At 41.0% G+C, this 19,203-nt stretch overlaps 1 protein-coding gene across 1 annotated transcript; it reads right to left on the bottom strand.

The window, feature by feature from the left end:
- Nucleotides 1–229: 229 nt before the first annotated feature.
- Nucleotides 230–1,658, bottom strand: BLT (branchless trichome). The gene has a single exon (XM_008813663.6). The coding sequence runs from the start codon at nt 1,302–1,304 to the stop codon at nt 360–362; it is 945 nt and encodes a 314-aa protein (XP_008811885.4). The 5' UTR covers nt 1,305–1,658; the 3' UTR covers nt 230–359.
- Nucleotides 1,659–19,203: the final 17,545 nt, after the last annotated feature.

The raw sequence follows: 19,203 nt of genomic DNA, 5'->3' as shown, positions 1-19,203 counted from the left end.
TATATATATATATATATATATATATTATTAATTAACAAGAAATATTAATTGCCTCAAGAGTCCCTATTTGTTTTAAAGTAATCACGTTCATCCCCGTGCAGCAACTAGGTGCAGGTGCAGTGAACTTGCTCAACTTTTGTAAACTATAATATGGAATAATTAATGGAACAATTAACGAATCATAGCGAGAAAATCTCAAGCAAGAAATAATAGAAACAAACTACATTGCAAATGAATAGTGTCTGATACGAGGTGTACAGTCTTTATGCGTGATTGGGAGCAAAAAGAAGGCAAAAAAGAAAACAAGGAAAAAAAAAAGAGGCAACCAAAGCAACACTCCATAGAATTAACGAGGTCGGTCACATGACCAGATTCTCTGAATTTCCCAAGAGGCCCAAACCCACCGGATTCCTGTGCCTCAGAAGGATCCGCAGCTGAGCCCTTTGACACTCTAGATTAGACCCCAAGTGCACCCTCCCCTCCTTAGAAGAGCCATGAACCCGAACAACCCTAGGGAACTCCACAAACCCCTTGATCCCTCTCTTGATGTGAGGATTCTCCGGTTCCCTACGCGGCTGACTTGGCTGGCTGGCTCGTCCAGTTGATCCCACCGTGCCACCATTGTTCTCACTGAAGCTCTCAGCATTCTCACATGAACCTCTCTGGATTGATGGAACAGTATTAACCTTTAACTCACCTTCCTCCTGATCCCCTTTCTTTGGCATCTCTCTCTTGCCCTGGATCGCTGCCATCTCCTGAAGCTTCTCCTCCATCAGCAACCTGGCCTCTGAGAGCTTCATCTGCACCCTCTCCTCCCGCCACACCTCGGCAATCCTCAGCATCCTCCTCTCCTCGTCGATATCCCTCAGCACCCGGTCCACCTCCTCCTTCTTCCTCGCAAGCTCCCCCTCGAGCCTCCTGCACAGGCCATGCGCCGCCTCCCTTGCCTTCCTCTCCTCCGTCAGCTCTCTCGCCATCGCCCTGTTGAGCGACTCCACCTTCCGCCGCATCCGCCGCTCGAACTCCAGCTCAGCCTTCAGCTCCTCAATCTGAGCTTGCGCGAGTTCGAGCTCGGAAGGAGTCCGGTCGCAGTCCATTGGCCTGAGCAAAGCGGCGAGATCGAGTTCGGAGGCCAGGATCAGTCGAAGATAAGGAGAGATGCAGCTGGAGGAGTGGAGGTGGAGAGTGGAATCATTGCAGCACTCGGCGTAGTGTGGATTGTCGTAAAGCTTCCAGGTTGGTAAGGTGCTGATGATGGGTCCGGCGACCGGAGAATTTCTGAGGTTTATTAAGGATCCTTCCATCTTCTCCGCAACTGTTTGCTTAGCTTCTTTTCCCCTGGGGGATGATTGCTTCGCTTCTTTTCGGCTTTGAGATTATTATTTTTTTTTAGATCACTTCTTTTGGAGCAAGGAGGAAAAGAGCAAGGTCATTCCACCCAACAATAAGGTGGGTTGGTGGCAAAAGGGAGGGGAAGGGCCATCACATGCACCTTCCACCCTTTCATATCATCATGGCTGTCATTGCTTTCTTTATTTCCAAGCATGGCTGCATCTCTTTTAGAGATATTGACCTTTAATCTCTGGCTGCCGGTCATGGCGAAGCTGGCTGCAGGCTGGGTCATATGTTATCCAAGGCATAGCCCTTTGGAGCTTGTGTTGATTTATAGGTTATTGTGGTTATCGAGTACGTGCTACCTTGAAGCCTTCACAGTCTCGATATGATCTTTTATAGCCTTGCACATGATCGAAATATTTTTTTATTTTGGATGGGGATTACGTGCACTTTCTTTCTTTTTCTTTTAGGAAAGGGTTACTTGCAATTGGGACTACTACGGCATCATGCTGTCAATCCAAATGAATCATATCATGTACATTTGATATGCTTACAATATATCACGCATTTATGTGTGGCTGACTCTTTAATATTCCCTCTATATTTTGCAGCTCCATGCATTCGAGCCTAGGGGTAAGTGGGTAACATCATAATGCTACCACCTTGGTTTTCCTTTAACAAATTCATGTGATTCAACGTTTAGCACAAAAAAGCAGTAGAATTTTAGAATGGATAAATGTGCTTGTGGGAATAGATCTAAGATACGATTCAGGTCAGATCTAAGTTGGCAGCTGGCACTGGACCCTTGCGGCCCTAAAAATGAATGTTCTGGAGCCCATAGAATATGGCAAGTAGGATTTTTTAAGAAACACAACAGCATTTCTTAGGAGGATGGGAGTTGTATCTTTCATGCCAAAGAAGGATAGTCTTCTTTCTTCGCATGAACCCATCTTCATCGGCTGAGCTATAACTTAAGCTGTAGCTTGAACCAATGTGAAAATAAACCAGGTTTATACCTACTTTAAGGCATGTCTAAATGTCTGATTCTAAGAAAGATTCACGGACTAGTCCCACAAAGCGGGTCAAGATCTGAAGTCCACTAGGAGGCTTGCCAAGTGCACCAGGTCAACTGGTCGGCAGCCGGGGCGTGGAATTGGATGAGTCCAATCAGGGAATTGCAGGCTAAGGATAAGGAACCGATGTTAGGAAAGATGTTGCCATCACAGGGACTATCACATGCAGGAATCTTCAAGCTATCTATTTGCTTTTTTTATTTATCCTTGTGTTTAAGTTGCTTTTATTTGCTCACGAGGGAGAACAAAGATAAAAAGGCTAAGGGACCACCTGGACAAGGATAAATTGAGTTTATCCCGTTTATCCCGGGATAACTTCAGGCAGAAAAAAAACTGATCAGTCTCATGCAGATTCCCGTGCCATGCTCCACGAAGGAGGCCAAGGCCGACGCCATCTGTGCCACGCTCGACCACTGCGACGTCTCTTCCGTGGGGTTTTTGTTCCGACAAGACCCATCTCCATCGCCTGGAGGCTATCATCAGCGTCGCCACCATCGCCACGGCCAGGACTTGAATCCAAACACTCACAAGGATGGAGAAGGAGAGCAGAGTGGACTCACCTTAAGCGGATTCAAAAGAAAGTCCGCCTCGTAGATCTAGATCCAATCTGCCTTAATGAAGCTGCCATGGATTCGGGTTTCAACCGAACCCAATCAAACCTGCAGACACAAACCCGATCCATTTGGGTTAAGATAGCTTGTCACGTCATCAAGCCATGTAACCTACCATGTCATCCGCCACATCAATAGAGTCATCAGGCCTGGCTAGCTACGAGTACCATATAAAATGTCACATCAGCAGAGACAAGCTATCAGACTCAGTCGGTTGCCACATTAGCCCGCCACATAGTGATCCACCTCAGTGCTAGAACCTTGTCAGCAAGCCATGTCAGCATCTGGAGTTGACTGGTATGGCTTGGTTGCATTGACCAGACCCGTCCGAACTAGTTTGATTCTTTTGACCGCTCAGTTCACACATTATTTTTGAACCGATTCAGGTCGATTCTCTACATTTTCAAGTGTCTTCTTTTCATTTTTGTTCTTCATTTGCCCTGATCCTGCCTCTATATAATTGCTTTTTTCCTTCCATTTTTCCAATTCATCATCGCATACCGGCAACTATGAATAAATTTGATACCCCTTTGTCTATTTTTATCGCTTTCAATGGATCCAGAGATCAACTGGCTCCATTGGCATACAAAACAACCAATTTTTCCAAGCTTAATGACTCAAGTTTGGAAACCAAATGGGGACAACAAGATGATGGCAATTGGATCAAACCATAGTATAACTTATAAGCTGCAAATAGGTATGCACACATGTACCTCATTTGAATTGAATATTTATTAAACTAACCACTTGTGGATGATTTCAAATGCATGAGATCTAGCTTTCACAGCTTACGACTTCTCTAGAATTTGAGAACTAGATCTATCCAAGCATGAAGGCAGCTTTAGCCGAGTAGCAAAGCCCTAGATCCATCAAGGCTCAGTAATGGTTCTTGGAGACCAACCTCTTAATAGCTCCTTGAGATCGACCTCTAAGGACTCCGGAAGACCCATCTCTAATGACTCCTTGAGACTGATCTATAAATGACTCATGAAGACCGACCTCCTAACGACTCCTTGGGACCGACTTTTAATGGCTCATAAAGACCGACCTCTAATAGCTCCTTGAGACCAACTTATCTCTTAACAACTCCTTAAGACCAACCTTTAACGGCTCTAATAGCTCCTTGAGACCAACTTATTTCTAATGGTATGTAGAGACTTACCTCTTAACAACTCCTTAAGACCAACCTTTAACGGCTCCTTAAGATTGACCTATAACAGCTCATGGAGACTAACCACGCCTCCTTGAAACTGACCTATAATGGCTCTTAGAGATTGACTTCCTAATGTCTTCTTGAGACCAATCTATTGTGGCTCTTGGATACTGACCTCCTAACAGCCCCTTAAGATCAACCTATAACGGCTCCTGAAGATCGACCTTCCAATGGCCCCTTGAGATTGACTAATAATGGCTTCTAAAGATCGTTCTCTTAACGGCTCTCTGAGACCAACCTAATAATGGCTCTTCGAGGCCAACATAATGCTCCTAAAGATGACCTCAGGCAATGATGACTAAAGGAGGACCCATCCACCTAAGATTGAGAAAATGGGGGCAAGGGTCTAACAACTGATCTTTAGGCCATAACATCTCCCAAGTCGACCATAGAGGACTGTGACCTTAGCGATACAACTTCAAAAACTTAGACAAGTTCTTTACTCAATTGTAAGTATTAAAGAAGATTTAGTTCTTCCTATTGATTGAATTCTCATATAAAGAAAAGATCAGGATCTCTCCAGGCATGAAGACGTCTCCGGCCAACTGAGAGGGCAAAGGAGAAAGTAAGCTAACAACAACTTCTAGAGACCGGCCTGATATCAACTGTTGGAAACCAACCTCACTCGATTATAGCTCTGGCCGACCTAGAGAGCAAAGTCAAAGATAGGTCGACCTTGCACAACAATAGCTCTTAAAGGCGACCTAAAGAAGAAAAACCTAATATACCAAACTTCAAGACGTCACGACATCTAAAGGACGAGTAGAGATTGCGACTTTACAAGCTGACCTCAAGCAATAATAGCTTGCAGAAAGCCAACCTAGCCTCCCAGCTTAAGACTTCCAAAGGCTAGACCGAGGGGCAAGGGTCAAAGAGCCGACCTCAACGACTCTTTGGTTAAAGAACCGACCTCAGCGGCTCTCACGTCGAAAAGGTGACCTCAACGACTCTCAATACAAAAAGCTAAGCCCAATAGCTCCCAAAACAAGAAGATCTCAATGGCTAAGATCAACCAAAGATCTAGATGGCTAATCACATTCCCGACCTGATAAGATACCACATGTCTCATCATACAAACTACCAGCCTTTCTGCATTCCAAATAAATTCACCCAAAACAACCCCCTAAAAATTTATGGTTACTGCCTAAAGTTATCATAACCTAAACATGTGAGCTACGACTTGAAAAATAAGCGGAATAAGGCAGATCATACTTGACCTATCGGTGTACCTGTCTACTTTCTTAACCCGAGCTAAAGGAATGGCTCGGCATGGAAGTGAGAGGCATGTGATGTGGCCAAAAGCAGCCTATCACAAGTTGACACATAGTATAGCAAAGATCTGTTTCAATTGGACTTATATTTCTAAGCTAAACTAGATAAGAAAAGCCAAGAGATAGCTTTTCACTTGTTTCAAAATTCTAAAGAGTCTTAACTTCAATAGGCCAAGGACTCTCCATCTATAAAAGGAAGGTCAGGATACCATGTACTCATCATGAGATTATTCTATCTTACTCTTAGGTCAGATCCGGCAACCTCCTTTGCCCTTCTTTCCGTGTGACCAAGTTGATTGGTGCTCTCCAGTTCTTCACCATCATCCGACCAAATTTTGGTGGCAACAAACATGAGAAAACACAGACACACACACACACACTCACGTACATTTCATAAATATTCTACATTGAAGGGCCTGTAGATCTACTTTCACATAATTCCGATTCAAAAGATTTTGCTATAAATACTCCTCTTAATTATTTAAGCTGCTAACTGCGTGATATCATGGAAAGTTTCTTTCCCTTCATTCTATTGTTCGCGGGTAGGTGTGGAAGCCTTTCCGAAGGGGAAGAATGGAGGAACTCACGGACCCAAATCTAGTAATATATGAACATGAAGATGCTGCTATGAAGGAAGAGATATTGAGAGTGGGGCTTGTTGGGCTTCTATGCACCCAAGAAGTTCCTCCCTTATGGCCATTTATTGCTCAAGCACTGCAGACGCTGTCGAGAGTGGATGAGCAACTCCCTACTCCCACCAGACCGCCTTCCACCAATGAACCTACCTTGGAATTAAAAGCAATTTCGGAGTGGAATTTGTGATCAAAGATCATCGTGGCAGACTGGTGGCGGCGAGCAGTCGGCGTACTCCTAGCTCGACTATCATTAAGGCGGAGCTTCGGGCAGCATGGAAGGATCTCTCCTATGCGAGGAGGATACTTGGTGCAGATAGGATACTCCTCGAGAGGGATTCATCTATAGTAATCGATTGGATACAGAGAGTGGATCGATATGGGAACGGCCACCCACCGATTTGCGAGACTTGCAAACTGGTCAGGGGGATGTTATCTTTTCAAGCAGCATATGTGTATCGGAAGGCGAACAGAACGGTAGACTGGATTGCCTTCTATGTTGCTCAGCACTTCGGAGAAGTTACCCAGACTTGTGCCAATGAGCTTTCTTCTTTCTTGTATCATTTTATTTCTTTTGACTTGGCAGGCTGTACGCACATAAGAGCTATATGAAATGCCGTTTTTACTACTTTAAAAAAAAAAAAGAAGACGATTTCAGGAAATCAATTTTCTTTCAGTTCCATGGCCAGCGTCCCAAACAGCTCTCTGTCCGCTGTGATAGTTTCCCGGACGGTTTGCAAGTGGCAACACTCAAAATACTAAGGCATGTCCGGCATTGTAGTGGTCTTATGCTGGATGTCAACTTGGGAGCATGCACAAACAATTCCTTATTTGTTCTCCTCTTCTTTGTGAAAAAAAGCTGCACTTCTTTCTACAGTCAAAATAATAATTTCGATCCTCAGACAGAGCTACGAGCTGCTTGGGCGGGTCTTTGATATGCGAGGCAGGTATTGCGGGCTGGCTCGGTTGTCCTGGAGGGCGACTCGGCCACAGTCATCAGGTGGATCCAAGAGGGGCTGAGGGGTGTGGGCACAGATCACCCCTTGGTTCGGGACATTGGGATGATGTGTGGGGGTGGGGTGGCTGTCGAGGCCAAACATGTATTCAGAGAAGCCAATGGGGCGGCCGATTGGGTGGCTGCCTTTGCGGCTCATCATTCAGGGTACACCCTTTGGATGGGGGAGGCGTAGATGCCATTGACACTCCGTGAGCTAGTGTTTTTTGACTTTATTAGGTGTATTGATACACGTAGTGTATGATAACCCGTTTTCAGCAAAAAAAATAAAAATAATAAAAATAATAATAATAATTTTATAAAAGGAGAAAGTATTTCATAATAAATTGAACAGCATTTTTTAATTTTCTTTTACATCTTACAGAACAAATTGATGCGTTTCACCTTCTTGGGATTTCCAGCTTCATATTTCTTTGACTGATGTGAATATGAACACCTTTATCATATAAAGATATATAAAAAGAAAACAGAAAACCTCCAAAAGTATGGTACCTAAAGAATGAATCCTGCGCATGACTTCAAAGCTGCGTCCCTGTTCAAATGTGTCACTTATGCTTCCTGTTTGGTAAATTCCCTGCCACAATTAATGTTGTGCCTTAGGTCTCAGTTTGCCCAATGTGGCGTTCTTGGGATGCCAAAGTGCTTGCAGAAGATATTTGAGCTGGATAAGGCAGGACAGGGGAAGCAAAAAAAAAAAAAAAATCACCGATGGCTGTCATTAATGGTAGTGGTAGATGTGCTAGTGGCACAGCCATGAGGTTCTTGTCACCTACAGGCTCTTGGCGTACATGTTTAATGGAAATCTTTGCATCCATTGACAGTGGAACAACAGAGATATGATGCAGACATAAGCACCAGCCGAAGGCTGTGGCCGCACTTTGGGATTGTTAGTAGTAGTACTCTGTTATATATCTCCTAACCTGAAAACATACAGAAATTTTGGAAAGTTTCTGGGCAGAAAACTTTATGTTTAAATTTTGGTGACCAAATATTTGTCAGTTGATGACTGATCCATTTTTATAAGTTGTTAGGTTGGTGAATTTTTGAAGGTCTTGTTCCTTGCTTGATTATGAGTCCAAATCCCTGTTCATTTATTGCAAGCATGTCACTCCTTTTTTCTATTTTATTAAGGAACGGTGGGGATACCACCAAAAACTTTTCTATGTTTTAGAAGCAGTAACTTCATATTCATTTACCAATTTTAAAAAAATGCGGAAAATTATTCACACATAAATCATTCTTCTTTGACATGTATCCATGATGAAAGATGCAATTAGTTCTGCGTTGGAAGAGATATTAGAGCTTTCATCCAGGAAAATCTTGGTGATCATTCACAAATCTTGAACCTTGACTACCATTTTTAATGTATGAATAAGGAACTTTCAGGATCTCAAAACATGCAAGAGGTTATGTCAGATATACTAGTTTTGAAGAATATCAGCTCCCCCGTATTTGGAAAAAAGGAATGAGAGAATATAGCATACTTTTGACTTTGATCATGCTTTGGGAAAGAAAAATAATAATATAATATAACCATAAGATAATGATTAGTCTAATTAATTGTAGCAACATAGGACCTAATCTTAAAAGATTAACTGAAAGATGTTACCTAGGTTCTTTGTCTTTGTATAAATATCTAATATCTACCCAGCATATAGGCAATGTGGGATTATTAATCACACACCCGCACAGGTCCTCATATATGTATTTGTAATAATTTAAAATCTCATCCAAAATGGCAATCTGAAATGTATTATTTAAGTTCTTTGGCTATGTATAAGCACTTAAGATCTACCTAGTATATAAACTGATGTGGGACTTAATATATGCCTGCATAGGTCCTCACTCCCCAAGTTTAAATTATGATATCCTCGCCAAGCTAAGGATCCACATTCATTCAAATCCAATCATAAGTACTGTAAATTTAATTACAAATATTATGATCAGCCTATGGTTAACCCAAATGGGCTTCTGATGTAGTGTTCTCTAGTCCACATAGGTCATTGGCCAGGTCCACGCTAATTCTATTTGCAACAACTCCGAGTTTCATTCGAAAGGGTTAGCTGGAAGATATTATTTGAATTTCTTAGCCCTGTACAAATATCCATGATATACCTAGTTTATAGTTGATATGAGACTAAACACATAATCGTACAAGTCCTTATATATATATATATATATATATATATATATATATATATATATATATATATATATATATGAGCTTAGCCCATTCCCATGTAGGTTAGGGGATACGAGCACTTTTGGAGACGTTCATGATGGATATCATAATATTTGTATTAAATCTCTAATATTTGTGAATGAATTTAAACCCTTAGTTTTAGCCTGGAAAGGACTTCAAGATTTAAACGAAGAGAGAGTGTGAAGATCCATGCTAGCATATATTTAGTCCCACATCGGCTAAGTAGATCTTAGACATTTATATAAGGTCAAAAAATCCAAGTAACACCTTCTAGTGGTTATTACAGCAATTATCTTTCCTATTATAATTAATTTACATTTTCTTTTTAGTATGTGATAAAGAAACTAAGGCATCTTGTGAAAAAGATGATGAGAGATAAAACAGTCATTACCTATATTTTTAAGTTGGAGGGACAGGGTATGCGTCAAGGCCACATGGATTTTCCTTCCTGGCTTATACACAAGATTGTATGCGTAAAAAGAAATATATAGAGTGAGAATAAATATTTATATTTTTTTTCAAAAATATTCGATCAGTATAGTCATGTATCTTATTAATTGTTATTTTCCTTGCCACCTCTCTTTTTTATCATTCTTGTAAAGCATTGGGCATATATAACATAACCACAATTTTCATGAAAATTACTATAATGATCCGTTATACCAAAATATATCACTTTGCAAGCCGTACTATACCAGTAGGATACCAAGACTCTATATGCTCTCTATATGAAATAAATGGTATTGAAATAGGTACTGTACCTCATATTGGTATATATACTCAACCAGTTCATTTCATATACCAATAGTTCAAATCTTGCTTACTAACAATGAATTGCACTTACTGCCCTCTAAACTATCTCAAGGAAAGAAGAGGCTAGCGTTTAGACTAACAATGAGAAAAAGATAAACAGTAATCTCTTAGGAATTAATGTCCTAAAGTTCTAACACCATATGTTGTTGTAATTCATTCAAGAACATCAGATAATATTTCGATGGGTGAACTGCAGAAAAAGGCTGACAGATTCCTTCGTTGTGCATAGAGTGGTGGTGGCTAGTTGTTTGCTTGCGTCAAACGAAAGGGGAGCCGACAGGTGGATTGTGCGTATTGCTATGATTGGGTGCATGTCTGAGGAGGAGGCCACTGCCACCTACAAAGTATTCGTAAGCGCAAGGAGAGGAGGAGAGGAGTTGGATGCCATTCTCTGGTGATAAATCCTACTCTCCATCTTTAAGGAGGTATCCACGTATCAGCACACTTTTGATGATTGATGGTGGAAACCGTGCACTCCCCACATTGGAAGTCATCTCTGTTGAGAAAAACAGTAGGTTTTTTGGCATCCTGGGTCCGCTTCTTGGACTCAGTTTGCACCAAGTAAAGCCCCCTCCACCAACAATAGATGTCACAGATATATCATTTTGCACTGGAAGGTCCAAGCTCAAGATCTCTAGTAGTGCCTCCAAGGATATGCCATCTGGTCTCAACTTTGCCTTTTTTTTAAATAATGCAGCCAAGAATCTATAGAGATGAGAGCTCTTGAAACATGGATTAGGCCTGATTAAGTGGGGTCAGGAAATGAGGACAAAGTGGGAGACTACTAGAGTTTTCTAGCCAGCAGAAGTTCAAGATAAGCAGGAGTTAGTGGATGCACTGTTAGACCAAAAAGTAGACACAATCCAATATTCAAAAGTAGTGCTCCTAGAGAATGAGGTTCTTCTGTTTTCTGTAGAATTATTTTGTTGCAGAATCAACTAAAATTTCCATTGTTGATTTGAAAACTACCTGAATGACTATTTTGGTGATGCCAAAGGAAAGGCTCACCTCACCTCTTCCATGATTGGTGTGATGCAATAATGCATGAACCGTGTTAGGCATAAAGCTCACATGTAGATCAATGGCAGAGAAATTCTTTTCATTAAAAAAACAGAAAGATGCATAGTAGAGTTGTAGGTGAGGGCTAGAGATGCCAATTCCTTAGAATAGAAGGTGAGATTTTGCACTCCTTTGCATCAGAGCAATTAAAACAATCCACTTGAAAAGTAAGGGCATGCTCAGGGACGTAGCTTAGTTTATTCATGGGTTTATTCTCTACTTCCCGCTTTACAGCTATAAAAAGGCTAAGTTCAGAACTTCAGATTCAAATTTCTCCACTTCTTTCCTCTTGCAGAACACCTATCTCCATAAATTACTCCTTTTTGCCTTCATTAAGCAATGGAAATTCTCTGGCAGGAATCTCTGCATGGGTCTTGAATAAGAGCATGGACCTTGGAGGGAGGGGAGGCCTTGCCTCCGTCTCCTCTCCAAATCCACCAGTTTTGTCCATGTTTTGGCGACCAGCTTGTCTCATAGGTGCATGACTGCAAATTCTGGCAGTGTCCAGTGGGGCTTCTGGCTCAAAGCATGGCGAACCGGCAAGTCACAAAACGGCGATGGGAAACTCCAGCAAGGATCTCCCTCAGTTTCCACTACTAGCTTGTTCTTTTATCAGGAAGGAATAATGCTTAGCGTGCTTATTTGGTACTTCTGTTAGAATTGGTGTTTTCAGGAGCATGGTGATGGGGTCTGGGTTTGCTTAAAGGCAATAATTTGCTACTTAACTGTAACTGGTTCGTGTAAATCAGTCTGCAGTAATGTAGTCATCCGAAGTTACTAATGATATCATTCCCTCTTTTAGTCATCTTTTCTACTGCATACTTTCAATTTGCACTGTATATCTAAGGGAGCTTATGTGGAGGCATCTATGTGCAAATTACTTCTCTTTAGATATGATGATGCAAAATAGCATGGTCTAACTGAATAATCTTCTCAAAGAATTGAATTTATATAGTAGCAGGATTTTATTTGGCTATATGCTTTCGCATAAGAACTGAACTTTTTAAATGAAATTAGATAATACTAATCTTTCTCGCGTGCAACTATCTCCACGGACAGGAAAAATTAAAGACAGAAAATTCCTTTTCTCATTGCTGACTCGCAACTCGTACAGTACATATAAGAATGCCCATGTTTTCTGCAAATCTTTTAGCAGACTAACGTTCTGGTAAATCACTGGTTATTTTATAGTTTTTCTGAAGTTTGAAATACTCTTCCATGCAAAAAATTCATAGAAAGTTGGTTCCCATCTTCTTGCGTTACTACTGTTTTTCTGAAGTTTGAAACACTCTTCCATGCAAAGAATTCATAGAGGTTGGTTCCCATCTTCTTGTGTTTATTACTCTCTGCAAGAGGATTTCCACTCTGATGCGCAACATGGTATCCATATTAGTGTTGATTTTTAAATTACATGCAACTACCAACAGTTTTTTTACCTTCCCAAGAAAGTAGAACCTGGATTCCGAACCTATGAACTTCTATGAAATCAATTGCTGGAATCTGATCCTCTGGATACATCATTCTCATTCTTGTTCATGATTTAAGAAGAAAATATAAAACTATAATATGAAAGCAATCACTAGCAAAAGTTTAGTTATATTCCTATGGTATCTCCAACCAACCCATCCCGGCCCCCACCCAAAAACATAAAAATTTCTGCTAAGAATGATAAAAGGAAGCAGCAGCAGGCCAGGTTCTGCAAGTCAGATGGTATTCTGATAAGTTTGGGAGATGGTTAATATTATCCTATCTATTTGTCCGTGATGGCCTATTAGTCAGCCGTCCAAGTGGCATCACTATGCGTCGAGAAGAGACGTGTCCACAGCCAGAGCCATGACTTTTGTCGGGAGAAGAACATCCACGCCAAAGCAAAAAAAAAAAAAAAAAAAGGAACATCCAAAGCGACAACTTTGGGTCATTCATGAGTGACTCATGGGCATTAAGAAAGACACAAAAAGTGCGGGTAGCTCCTGATCATATATTTTGATAGAGACCATGATTGTTTTTTAGGTACGGATCCTATTTTGTTTTAATGGAGAGATGAGGATATCTACTTTTCTTGAGTTGATCAAAGTGAATAATGCCATATCTAAATAAAATATTCTCTTCAGTGATCATGATCTTTACAAATAGAATACTTAGAAATTAAATATCACTTATCATGGTAGTGATCTCTAATTTACACATCATATAGGTGCAAAAATAAGTCATTTCCATTGTGCTAATATGCTAAAATAAATAAATAAAAATATTTAAATTGAAAGTCTACCTATTGATCTTAATCTCCACATGCTGCAACATATATAACTTGATAATTGATAAATTTCAATTCTTAGATCATAGCAAAACACGGTCTTATATTATTTTTAACTATTTTTTTCTACACTTGTTGTATAAATTAGAGACTATCAAAATATATAATTATTAGTTTCTTAATATATTTTAGTCGGAATATGTCATGATCACTAATGTGGATCTTTGATTTGGATATTCTATTGTTGATTTTGGACTCAAGACAGTGGATACCTCTTCTCTCGAAGAGCAATGTCCATCTTCTACTATTTAAAGGCTAAAGCTTACAATAGTAAAAATTCCAATAGGAGGTCTTTTGTGGCTAGAGCCACCTTTCCAAACTTAATTTTATAGACAGAGATTAAGTGTCCTCTTCTTTAGGATAAACCAAGTGCATGTGACATGGAATAAACTAGTTTTAGATAAAATGGAGTTTTTCATAGAAATAAACAAATTTACAGCTTCAGCTGCACTATATCTCTAGCACGAGATTTGAGATTGCCCCCAAATGCAAGAAAACTTATCATCTGGCCAATTTTAAGGTGCCAAATGGATAGAGAAGACACATCTAATTGAGCCAAAATTTTAAGAGGATGAAATAGATGTATATGACAGTGAGTAACAAATATGGATCAAGTTTGACTTCGTTTGACTAGAAATCAAAGCTAGTCAAAGATAAGACTTCTGAAGGCTTTAACTGGCTACACTACAAAAAAAACCATCTTTTCCGACTTTTGTCTGCCGACGCTAAGCAGAAGCGTCGGTAATTTTTTTGGAAGTCTGGCTTCCGCCGACGCTTATAAGCGTCGTCGCACCCCGTGGCTTGGGCCGACGCTTAAAAGCGTCGGCGGAAGCAAAAATCCTTTTTTTTTATTTTTTTCCCAGGAAGTCTGGCTTCCGCCGACGCTTATAAGCGTCGTCGCACCCCGTGGCTTGGGCCGACGCTTAAAAGCGTCGGCGGAAGCAAAAATCCTTTTTTTTAATTTTTTTCTCCCAGGAAGTCTGGCTTCCGCCGACGCTTATAAGCGTCGTCGCACCCCGTGGCTTGGGCCGACGCTTTTAAGCGTCGGCGGAAGCAAAAATCCTTTTTTTTTATTTTTTTCCTCCCAACGACGCTTTAGAAAGCGTCGTCGGAGGCCATTATCCCCCCCTCCCCTCCTCCCTGCAAATTCCTCCCGATCCCTAACCCATCCAGCCGCCCCCCTCCCCTTCTCTCTCCGCCGCTCGCCCCCTCCCCCCTCCTCTCTACAAATCCCCTCCCCTCTCCCGATCCCTCAAACCCCCTCCCGATTCTTGATTAGGTTCCTTCCAAGAAGCGAGAGAGAGAGAGAGAGAGCGGCCACCCACGCCCCCGATCCCTCTTCTCCGGCGTCGATGGAGTTCGATGGAGCTTCCTCCCTCTTCTCCGGCGTCGGCTTCATGCCTTCTCAGGCCACCCAAGCCCCCGATCCTTCTTCTCCGGCGTCGATGGAGTTCGATGGAGCTTCTCAGAAGAAGAAGAAGAAACGCACAGGCGTTCAGAGTCGATCAGGCCATACGCTCGTTTCTCGGAGACCGCGGGAGCGGGAGCTTCCCTATTTTCAGATAGCTCTTGCACCCTCGAGCTCCAAATTAGAGGTTTGGTTTCCTTCCTCGCAATTCTTTTTTCTGTTGCTCGGTTCATGTGCTTCATCATCATCATCATCATACTTAAGCTCATAAGACACAGAGCTCGGCTTCCTTCTTTGTCGACATCTATGTCCTCCCCATGTTCCATCTGATGCCTTTTCTCTGGAAATTCTTCTTCACGATTCTTGATTTGTCCGGTTTCCCATGATATAATTTTCGGTAGCTTCTGGCAAGCGAATGGAAGTGTATAGAAATGCCAAGCGACAAAGACGTAAGCGAATGGAAGTGTATAGAAATGCCCGGATGGGAAGAAGGTTCTGCTGCTTTGGTGCAGCACAATCAAGGAAAAGGAAGAATGGTGGTCATCGCACAACATCGGATTCAGGTACGATTCCAGATCATCCACTACCCATCGCCTCTCTCTCTCTCTCTCTCTCTCTGTAGGAAGTCGAAGTCGAAGTCGAAGTGGGAGAAGAAGCAGCAGCAGCAGCAGCAACAGGGCTCCGCTGCTGCCTCCGACCAGCCCCCGGCCAACCCGCCGCCCAAAGAGGGCGAATGACCGTGCGATTCCCCGCCGAGGAGCAGGCGAAGGCCGCGGCGGATCGGGCGCAGCAGAGGAGGCGACGGCGGCGGTTTTCTTGGGTATTTTTATATTTTTTTTTCTGTAAAAAAACTTATGACGACGCTTTAAAGCATCGCTAATTGAACTGGTTGAGGAATTTTAGCGACGCTTAAAAGCGTCGCTAAAAATAACTTTAGCGACGCTTTTCAAACGCGTCAGCATTTTTTCCCACTCCGACATAGCCGACGCTTTGGTGACGCTTTGAAAAGCGTCGGGAAGAAAATTACCGACGCTTATAAGCGTCGGTAAAAGCCTCAAAAAGCGTCGCCAAAGCTCCTTTTTCTTGTAGTGCTAAAAATAGTGAGATTATGAGGATGTGAGAGCAGAAGCATGCACTTGGGCCTAAATAGTTAAGTATTAGAAATTAGTGAAAAATTAAGGGCAAGGGGCTTGTTAGGGGCATGCACAAAATTCCACTCATATAACTTATGGCTCATGGAATAATAAGAGGCTCCCACTATATTATTGTAGTAAAGCATATCCATTAGGAGCTCAAAATAGTAATTACAAGATTTTCTTATTTATTCTTAGGTGTAGGATGAGCTCAAATTTGTCTAGAATAGATATACTGGGCTATTCCCTACTTTAAAAAAAATAAAAAAATAAATAGAAATCTAGGTTTTGTAAGTATCATTATAACTGTTTTTGTTTGACAGCCCTACAAAGGGATCAGATTTAACAATTATGAGCTAAAGCCAACCATTTCCTTAGTTTTGTTATCAATCTGGCTGGCCAGGTGTAAGGACATTGTTCCAAACTGCGACATATATATTAAAAACTAGGTAGGTGATCACCCATCAATCTCTATCACTATCATCCTCAAAGAAAAAGATTTGAAAAAAAAAAAACCAAAAAAACCTATTGGGGATAAGAAGAAGCTCAAATTTGTCTAGAATATATATACTGGGCTATTTCCTACTTAAATAAATAAAGAAAGAAGAATTATGAGCTAGAACCAATCATTTTCTTAGTTTTGTCATTAATCTGGCTGGCTTGGGAATTATGAGCTAAAGCCAATCATTTTCTTAGTTTTGTCATCAATCTGGCAAGCCAGGTGTAAGGACATTGGGAAAGAAGTAACAATTAGCAGAAGAAGAATTATAATGAGCTAAAGCCAATCATTTTCTTAGTTTTGTCATCAATCTGGCTGGCCAGGTGAAGAAGAAGAAAAAGTAACAATTAGCGAAAGCTAATCATTTTCTTAGTTTTGTCGAGGAGAAGTGATGAGCTGCCAGGTGTACGGACATTTGGAAATAAGAGGAGGAAGAAATAAACCTAACAATTATGAGCCGAAGCCAATCATTTTCTTAGTTTTGTAAACAATCTGGCTACCAAGTGTGCGAGGACCCGTACGAACGTATGTTTAGTCCTACATTGGTTATTTGTAAGATAGATCTTGGATATTTATACAAAATCAAGGAAGCCAAATAATACCTTCCGGCTAGCCATTTTAGGTGAAGTCTTGAGTTGTTACAAATAGTATCAGAGTGGATCATGCTTATAACTTATGTGGACTAGAGAACACTACAGCACGGATTTATTGAGGCTGATCATGGGCCGATCATGGTGTTTGTGAATAGATTTGAACTTTTAGCCTAACGAGAACGTTAGGGCTTGAACGGAACAGTACGTGAGGATCCGTGTGGGCGTGTGTTTAGTCCCACATTGGTTATTTGTTGGATAGATCTTGGGTATTTATACAGGATTAAGAAAGCCAAATAATACCTTTCGGCTAGCCATTTTGGATGAGGTCCTGCGTTGTTACAAAGTGTAAGAAGAAGAAAAAGAAAGAAGAAAAGAATGTATAGCCATTCACGCATCTAATTACAGCCGCTCATTTTATGAGCCTTAATTATCAAATATTTATGGTAACACGTGTTTATGTAAATGAACGGCTTGTTGCGTTGGTGCGCATGCAGCGTGGCAATAATTAAGAAGTTTGTTGGGCCGCTTAGCATCTCTTGGCAACATGCCATCATGGACAAGTACAACGTTCCTGCTTCTCGTTTAACACGGCCTATACCCTATAGTCGGCACTGCAGTAGCCGGGCCTTACATTCCCGTCATTGTACAGATTCCGCTATCAGGACGTATGCCCTGCACATGTATTTAAATAATAATGTTATAACCATTGTAATGACTGCTTAAAACACTCTCAATTATATTATTAAAATAAATAATATCAAAAAGATATAATGGCATAATATATGGCTACTAATATTATTAAATTAATTTTTTATTTAAAAATTCTTTCCAAAAGTTGTGTATGTTTCGAAAAGTAATATAATTTAGTCTGAGAAGTGAAGAAAAAGTAGGACCACTTTTTTTCATTATAGCCTATTATTTTTTAAGTTAACACCATTATAATAGCTTTTATTTTAATAATTATTTTAATATTAAAATTTTGGAAAGCTACTTTTTTTGTGATAAATAATAGCCATTATAATTTTTATAATGGTCAATAACTTTTTCAATGGGGTTTGTCTGCTTTAGACACTTCTAATATAGTAACCAAGTGACACTTGAGTTGGTCATGCTCACACTTTGTACATGGACCCAATCCAACCTGAATGACCCGTTGGGTCAAAATTATAGTCGTGGACCCGACCCGACCGGACCCGATCTTCAAGATCGGGTCCGGTCTGAGTCCAAAATTAGGATCTGAACAAGAAAGTGGGTCGGGTCGAGGTCACTCAAGATCCGACCCAACCCGAACCATTCGTACCCCTAGCCGGAGAGAATTGATGCAGGAGCAGGAGCCCGAGTCATCCTAGATGTGCGTCGTATTTGGATCGTCATTTGGATGTGCACGAAACATAATGGATCTAATATTTTCAGCACCTAGTTATATTGGGTCCTTAATTTAGGTTTGTAATTTGCTGATTTGTATTTGATGATTGGGTCTATGTAATTGAGTGCCAAGTGACAATTAGATGGTGTGAAGATTAAAGCATGATGTGGATACTTTGACTTGCTCAAAGTTGAGTTGTCCTAGGAGTCCTAGATTGGTTTGAGTCTAGTCTATTTTTATGATGTGGTGTGTTGGAGAAGTCCTTATGAGTTTGGAGTCTTTTATTTGTGTTCCATGGCGTGTGGGAAGGAGTTCTAGCCCACTTGGACTCTAGTCCATGTGGCATGAAGAGTCCAATAAAAGTAGGAGTCTTGTCGAATTGGTGAATGCTTGGAAGAGTCTAAGAAAATTAGGAGTTCTTATTTTGGTAGGATTTGATTCCTTTTAAATTCTGCATTGATAAGAGTTTAGGTTTACACCAACCTCTTACACTATAAATAGAGGAGGTATGAAGAATAAAGCAATGAATTAGAGAGTTAATTTTCAGAAATCATATGAAGCTTGAGAGAGGTGAGACACCAAGGTAGGCTAAAGTTGAGAGGGTGTGACTCCTTCCCTTCTTCACGCCAGCCCCTTGAGATTTATGCAGAGGTGAGACTCTTCCT

This window comes from Phoenix dactylifera, chromosome 3 (assembly GCF_051530095.1).
Source record: "Phoenix dactylifera cultivar Ajwa chromosome 3, Ajwa_hap1_PhDact_Kaust_v1.1, whole genome shotgun sequence".
Lineage (NCBI taxonomy): Eukaryota > Viridiplantae > Streptophyta > Magnoliopsida > Arecales > Arecaceae > Phoenix > Phoenix dactylifera.
Note: the sequence above shows the minus strand (reverse complement) of the source record. Positions and strands in the feature narration are given on the sequence as shown.

Excerpts from the sequence above, each read along its gene's own strand:
- BLT (XM_008813663.6), bottom strand. The coding sequence starts at position 1,304 with ATGGAAGGATCCTTAATAAACCTCAGAAATTCTCCGGTCGCCGGACCC.